This window comes from Berghia stephanieae, chromosome 15, assembly GCF_034508935.2.
Source record: "Berghia stephanieae isolate SIO BIC M18660-M18661 chromosome 15, UCSD_Bste_1.3, whole genome shotgun sequence".
In the NCBI taxonomy this organism is placed as follows: Eukaryota; Metazoa; Mollusca; class Gastropoda; order Nudibranchia; family Aeolidiidae; genus Berghia; species Berghia stephanieae.
Window position 1 is genome coordinate 25820305 of NC_088374.1, and position 7500 is coordinate 25827804.

The 7500-nt window shown below is 36.5% G+C and overlaps 1 protein-coding gene across 2 annotated transcripts in view; it reads right to left on the reverse strand.

Moving 5' to 3' along the window:
• LOC144960812 (uncharacterized) overlaps positions 1 to 7500 on the reverse strand; it is a gene marked incomplete at its 5' end in the record, with an annotated part of 48257 nt that overhangs the window by 21901 nt on the left and 18856 nt on the right. For both annotated transcript variants that reach the window (XM_078894161.1, XM_078894160.1), the window contains 3 exon segments: positions 193 to 329; positions 1223 to 1328; positions 5942 to 6082. In XM_078894161.1, coding sequence (XP_078750287.1) covers positions 193 to 329; positions 1223 to 1328; positions 5942 to 6082 — 384 coding nt within the window.

Genomic DNA, 7500 nt, shown 5'->3' on the forward strand with positions numbered 1-7500 from the left:
CAAAGAACATCCATCCTCGCTCTTTTACTTTCTTTAAATTTAAGAAATGCGTGAGGCTTGATTTATATGATCTGCTAAATAACTCCTATGTATTTGTAAATAAAAATGTTAATTCTACTATGGTAAAATTTGTAATATTTGGAAATGAAAATAACGATAAAATAAATTAATATAATGAAAAGAGACTCTCGCCGTCCCCATATATTCGTAGTTGTAGTCATGGACGATGTGTCCAAATCCAAACGTTTTCTTGAAATCGTCGGCCATAGAACTTTTGATTTTGCTGACATCACATTTCCCGGTGGAATAGTTGATTATATATTGTAATCCTGTTTTAAAGAAATGATTAATGTCACACTAGTAGAGAACCCGTAATATTTTCGGGGACATAAATGCCATTACGAATAGGCACTCATCTGTTTTAATCATTAAAATATTACCTAAAAAGCATCCAGACTAATCCTACACGTTTCTTGGTCAGGGACCCGTTATAAATCGCTTTGGGTACGTTTAGTGGATATTGCCCTATATAAAACCCCGCATTTTTACTGTGAAAGTCAAGATAGATTGACAAAAAGCTTTTGAGATAATCAGCGATCAAAATCGGTCTGGGAATAAAGTCTGTAGATCCTCGCAAGTGTACCTGGCAACAGCGTGGCAGGATGACAATTCCGAACATCAAAGGGGCCAATAATTTTTCCCAAGCAGATTTCAGACACAATTGAAGAGTGATTTTCCAAAACTCCCTAATTCCGTTATTCCACATTTTGAAATATTGATGATTTTTTCCCCTAAAATTTCTCATTCGGTCTAATATTTTATCATATTTAAACTTCAAATTCACACAAATCTAAGGAAAGTGCTATTGAACTTTTTTTTTCATATCACAAAACGTGCTCAAGGCGCTTTACAAGGGGCCCCGGCCAACAGCAACATTTAACATGTAGGACGGGACATGACGGCTGTTAGGCGATATTACAATTATTTCGGACAGAGACAACGCTCTTAACGGCCAGGTACTCATTTTACACATGAGTACGGTGAGATAATGTGAGTAAAGAGCCTTCTCCAAGGACTCGACTATGCGCCGAACGAGGCACGAACCAGGATCTTCCGATCCGAAAGCGAGTGTCATACCACAAGATCACATAACCGTACTAGTATCATTAGTAGATTCATGTTTCGATAAAAAAAACAAAACAGACTAAAATAGAGAACCTACCAGTATTGTAATCACGAAGATCACAGAATTGAACCTTCGTGATTCTGTTTTTCCCAGGATTTTCTACTAGTATTGAGATGATTTTAAACGGCTTATCGTACATGGTCTGAGAAATAGAATAAAGAATAAAAACATCAACTTGTATATATATATATATATATATATATATATATATATATATATATATATATATATATATATATATATATATATAGCGCAATATCCACCATAACTTTCCGATCCTACACGACACCAGCAAGTAATGTCACACATGGGGACGTTTTCATGAACGCGGACTAGCGCTTAGTCTGTGATTAACTCTGGCTTAAATCTATGACTTGAAAAAAGTCGGATTTCATGTGAGCTGTCTATGCCAGTCCGGGACTAAAATCACGTCACCTTCGGACTAAGTTTGGCCAAGTTGTAGTCATTGGCCAAGGCAAGACTTCGTGATTTAATGTAAGACTGGTTACTTAGAACCGTCATAGTGTCAACAAGATGGCAGCTATTCTTAGATTGAGTGAGATTTGGAAAGATAACACGTCGGTTACGAATGAGATGACGGAGGCAAAAAATGTCCTGTTGCCATTGACACTGGCTTTACAAAAGTGTAAGATAAGTGCAGATAGTCGAAAGTACAAATTTAAATTGAGCAAAAATAAAAAAAAACAACCCTGAATCTATCGGTTCGGAGTTGAGAGTGAGCGAGAGACTCTGAAATCGAAGGGTTGCGTCATAAAACAACCTAAAAAATGATTAGAAAGTATAGTGGAGACAAAAGTTTTCTATTGCTCTATTTTAATTCGTGCTTCCTCACAAAGCAGCATACAATTTCCTGCCCATCAATGTTTTTGTTTATGCATCTTAACAACGCCACAACCACATTATCTCCTTCGTCTGTAGTGTTTCCTTCATCCTGTTTTGTTGATGAAGGGAAAACCCCAAACGTCAATTTTATCTATTTTCGTATAATAACCTGAAGCTTACATTCAATTTCACAGTTATAATTTATTAATCTATTTCAATTCTGAATATAAAAAGGCAAGAACAATTCAAAAAATAATTCTATGTGATGAAACCACGTACAGAATGCATAGCAACATAAACATTTTCGGCAATTTAATAACGTATGTTTAAAAATATAATTTAAGAAGTGTCACACTTTGTGACACAGCAGTGACGTGTCTAAAGCCGATCGCACATCTATTCTGTAACTTGTGGGATCAATTATCTTTATCGTTATTTATTTCGGGAATTCTCAGTGAAAATATTTTATTTTTAAGTAATTCCTTCTGAGCCACTTGGGCTCATTGTAAGACAAATTAAGTCCTTTAGAGCCTTGTAGCCAATGGTGCAGGAGTTATCCCGATTTCAATAGCGTGAAGCGGACATTTAACGTATTTGTTTGAAAACTTTAGAACAGGACGCTAGTCTATCGCAGATTACTATCCCAGCTTGACAGGCACCCTTTTACACCTGAATGGAGTGAGTGATTGGAGTAAATTTTCTTGCTATAGGAAAGTACAAATTGACTTCAGTCGGAATCGAACACAGAACCTCCGAGTCCAGAGTACAACGTGCTAACTATTCGGCTATCCTGTCTCCTAAGCTTATAAATCCGGAACTTATCCATGTTTCTGTAGCGTTGAGCAAACAGAAAACAGTTAAAAATTTAAAAAATAAAATTCCTTTTATTCATCCCATAGGGGGGATTTTTCTCGAGGGTCTATTCCAACGGAAGACTGGAATAACCCAGACGTCAGCCGTAATGCAGCGCCGCAAATTGAGCGAGGGCGAGGTGACTTGCTCAAGGCCACACAGCGCAGTGATCGAATCTGATACCCTTCGGGTACGAAGCAAAGACCGTATACCGCCGAGCCACGCAGCCCGTCTATTTTTCTCATCAAATGACGCTAGTCTGTCAAAAATTACTTTCATCAGCCAAATGGTACTCATTTGCTCCTGGGTATAGTGAGGTGATTCCAAGAAAAACATTTTAGGATAAGATCGGAGATCACCATAGTCTATGGATTTGACCCTTGAACAATATTATTTCCTCTTTCTATTTTGTCTTTTTTTCTACGTAGTAAAGCACAGGAATATGCAACCTCCATTTCATCCATTTAATAATAATACATCTTTATTTTGAGAGAGAGAGAGAGAGAGAGAGAGAGAGAGAGAGAGACAGAGAGAGAGAGAGAGAGAGAGAGAGAAAGTGAACAAGGTGAAATTGTTCAGTGGTGTGTTTATGTTCATGCCTATGTGTGTGTGTGTGTGTGTGTGTGTGTGTTGCACTCATGTTATTATGGCATAAGAGAGTATGATTAGGAGTATATAGTAATAGTATTAATATGTGTATCTTAGTTTCATATGGGAGAAACAAAATTGAAGTAACTTATAGATAGTTGTCTATCGCCGACCGCTTTTTATGAATGGTTCTCACTGAATTCTTGCGGTCGGACTTTGGGTGTTCGAGATTGCATGTGGTTTTGTGTATTTGTGCGTTGTGTCCTGCTGGCGGGTGTTTTGAGCATTTTGGACAAAATCACAGCATCGATAGTTATTCCTCACATACAGATAAGATAGATAAAAAGGGAGAGCGAAGGAGAGAGAGAGAGAGAGAGAGAGAGAGAGAGAGAGAGAGAGAGAGAGAGAGAGAGAGAGAGAGAGAGAGGGGGGGGGAGAAAGGACAAGATTCTTACCCTTAAAAAGGAAAGAGGGAGGAACTTTGGGGGGGGGGGGGGAAGGACCACAGGCTTGGCGATGGTCTTATAGGGGAATGGTGAAAGTGAAGGTTTGTACTAAAATATTAGGAAGGTTGTTGTGGTGATGATGATGATGATGATGAAGATGGTGATAATGGTGATGGTGATATTATTGTTGTTGATGCCGGGTTTTAAAAAAAAAATGACTACTATGTTACTAGTGTGCACCTTGTGTGAGTGTGTCTATGTCAATATTGCATTGTTATAAATGTGTAACCAAAAACAAATTGACACATTTTTTGAGGACAGTAAAGATTTATTATTACTATTATTATTATTATTATTATTATTATTATTATTATTATTATTATTATTATTATTATTATTATTATTATTATTATTATTATTATTATTTTGATAATGCATTTGCGCAAGCAATACGCGAGGTGTGTCCTGGGACAGTCCTGTCCTAGTGCTGTACCACTTTTGAATAGAAGTTTTCTCCAGTGGGACAGGACAAATTCGTCCTGGGACAGTCCTGTCCTAGTGCTGTACCACTTTTGAATAGAAGTTTTCTCCAGTGGGACAGGACAAATTCGTCCTGGGACAGTCCTGTCCTAGTGCTGTACCACTTTTGAATAGAAGTTTTCTCCAGTGGGACAGGACAAATTCGTCCTGGGACAGTCCTGTCCTAGTGCTGTACCCCTTTTGAATAGAAGTTTTCTCCAGTGGGACAGGACAAATTCGTCCTGGGACAGTTTTGTCCTAGTGCGAAGGAGCCTAAAAGTAGAGAATTACAGGGATCGATTCTGCTGGCTACAAGTGCGTGCACTAATAGTCGTGTATATTTTTCATCCCTGAGGTTTCTAAGTCTACTAATACTATTTATATAATAATTAATGACTTAACATGATTTTAAAATGTGATTGTTTATCGTTAAATGCTCATCGATGAAGAATCATAGATATATTTTGCAATGGTTTTGAATTATGATACTCGTTAATCAGACGTTGATCTCATTGACAAGTACTTCAGCTTGTTTCTTATGGATAACTATTAGTTCAATCTTATCATCGATTAATTTAATCTTATTAAAGCCATCCACTGCCGAAGATTATGGACACAGTTCTTAATTTTAGCCTTCGATGACTTTGGTTGTTCTTTGTTGACATAGACATCCAATTGCCTATCGTCAGCATAAATGTGAAACCCTAAATTATGATTTCTGATGATAGCCGCAAGCGGAAAAGTGTAGAGTATGAATAGGGTTGGCCTCAGAACTGATCCTTGAGGTGCTCCAAACTTTCATTTGAAAGACTTAGAAAGAGAACCTTTGATGTTAACTTTTATTGAGCGCTCTGTGACACAATCCTCAATTAATATTCACCATATCAAAACGGTATAATTTAAACAGAACACATCCCGTAAGCAAACATGGGTTTAACATTAGGTGCAACAAATTATCAATGTTAAACAATAATAAAATAAATTAGCATATTGATGAATATGGGCTGATGAAGATGAAACAATGAGGAGGATGAGGGTGGGAGGGGGAGGAAGGTGGAAGGACGAGGAGGAGGAGGAGGGTGGGAGGAAAAGAAAGAGGAAGAGAAGAAGAAGAACGAGGGATATGATAGCGATCTTCACAAATTATGTGGGTATTTTTTATATCTGGTGAAAACTAATGAAGTTAATATTTAGATTAAAAAATATTAGCTTGTCTTCTTCTGTTTTATATATGACAATCATCATCATCATCATCATCATCATCATCATCATCATCATCATCATCATCTTCTTCATCATCATCATCATCATCATCATCATCATCATCATCATCATCATCATCATCATCATCATCATCATCATCATCATCATCATCATCATCATCATCATCATCATCATCATCATCATCATCATCATCATCATCATCATCATCACCACGATCATTACCACTACCAGTACAACCACCACAACAACCACCACCACCAACATCATCGTCATCATAGAATACCTCAAAATAGGTTGGAGCTTGACTTGTCCCATTGATTGGTTGAAGATACTTTCTGACAAATTTAAAATAGAATTTATCAGGCATCTTGGGCATATCTGGATTGGCTGTGACAGCATTCTTGCAATACATGGAGAAAGGTATCTGTAACGAATATGGGAAATTATGATTTAAGTGGTGGGGAACTGGTGGTGTTGACATTAGCAGTAACAGTAGAAATAGTTGTTTAGTAGTAGTAGTAGTAGTAGTAGTAGTAGTAGTAGTAGTAGTAGTACATAGTAGTAGTAGTAGTAGTAGTAGTTATAGTATGTAGTAGTAGGTAGTGAAGTAGTAGTAGTAGTAGTGAAGTAGTAGTAGTATGTAGTAGTAGGTAGTAGTAGTATAGTAGTAGTAGTAGTATAGTAGTAGTAGTAGTAGTAGTAGTAGTAGTAGTAGTAGTATAGTAGTAGTAGTAGTAAGTTGAGTAGTAGTAGTAGTAGTAGTAGTAGTAGTAGTAGTAGAAGTAGTAGTATATAGTAGTAGTAGTAGTAGTAGTAGTAGTAGTAGTAGTAGTATAGTAGTAGTAGTAAGTAGTAGTAGTAGTAGTAGTAGTAGTATAGTAGTAGTGTAGTAGTAGTAGTAGTAGTAGTAGTAGTAGTAGTAGTATAGTAGGTAGTTAGTAGTAGTAGTAGTAGTAGTAGTAGTAAGTAGTAGTTAGTAGTAGTAGTAGTAGTAGTAGTAGTAGTAGTGGTAGCAGCAGTAGTAGTATTAGTAGTTGTAGTAGTAGTAGTAGTAGTAGTAGTAGTAGTAGTAGTTAGTAGTTAGAGTAGTAGTAGTATGTAGAAAGTTAGTAGTATAGTAGTAGTAGTAGTAGTAGTAGTAGTAGTAGTAGTAGTAGTAGTAGTAGTAGTAGTAGTAGTGGAAGTAGTATGTAGTAGTAGTAGTAGTAGTAGTTAGTAGTAGTAGTAGTAGTATATAGTAGTAGTAGTAGTAGTAGTAGTAGTAGTAGTAGTAGTAGTGTAGTAGTAGTAGTAGTAGTAGTAGTAGTAGCAGCAGCAGCAGTAGTAGTAGTAGTAGTAGTAGTAGTAGTAGTAGTAGTAGTAGTAGTAGTAGTAGTAGTAGTAGTAGTAGTAGTAAATATGTAAATATGTAAATAATGAATTTATATAGCGCCTAAACAACCACGTTAATCGTGCTCTGCGGCGGTATACATAATAAAAATAAAAATAAAAATATTTAAAAACAACAAAATTAAAAATCACGACACTACATGATACATAATAAGCATGCATACAAAAAAAAACAAAATCAAAGCAACATCTATTTTATGAAAAATAAGCCTCGCGGAACAACTCAGTCTTCAGACATTTCCTGAAAGATGATAAGTTTTCACAGGACTTTGTCCGAGGACTAAGTGCGTTCCATAGGCATGGAGCTATGAATGAAAAGGCTTTTTCACCGAAAGTGGATTTTGAGGTGGTAACTTTTAGAAGTTGGGACTGAGATGATCTTAGATTTCGAGTGGGTTCATATTTTTTAATCAGTTCCTGCAAATATTCAGGAGCCAATCCATCCAGACATCT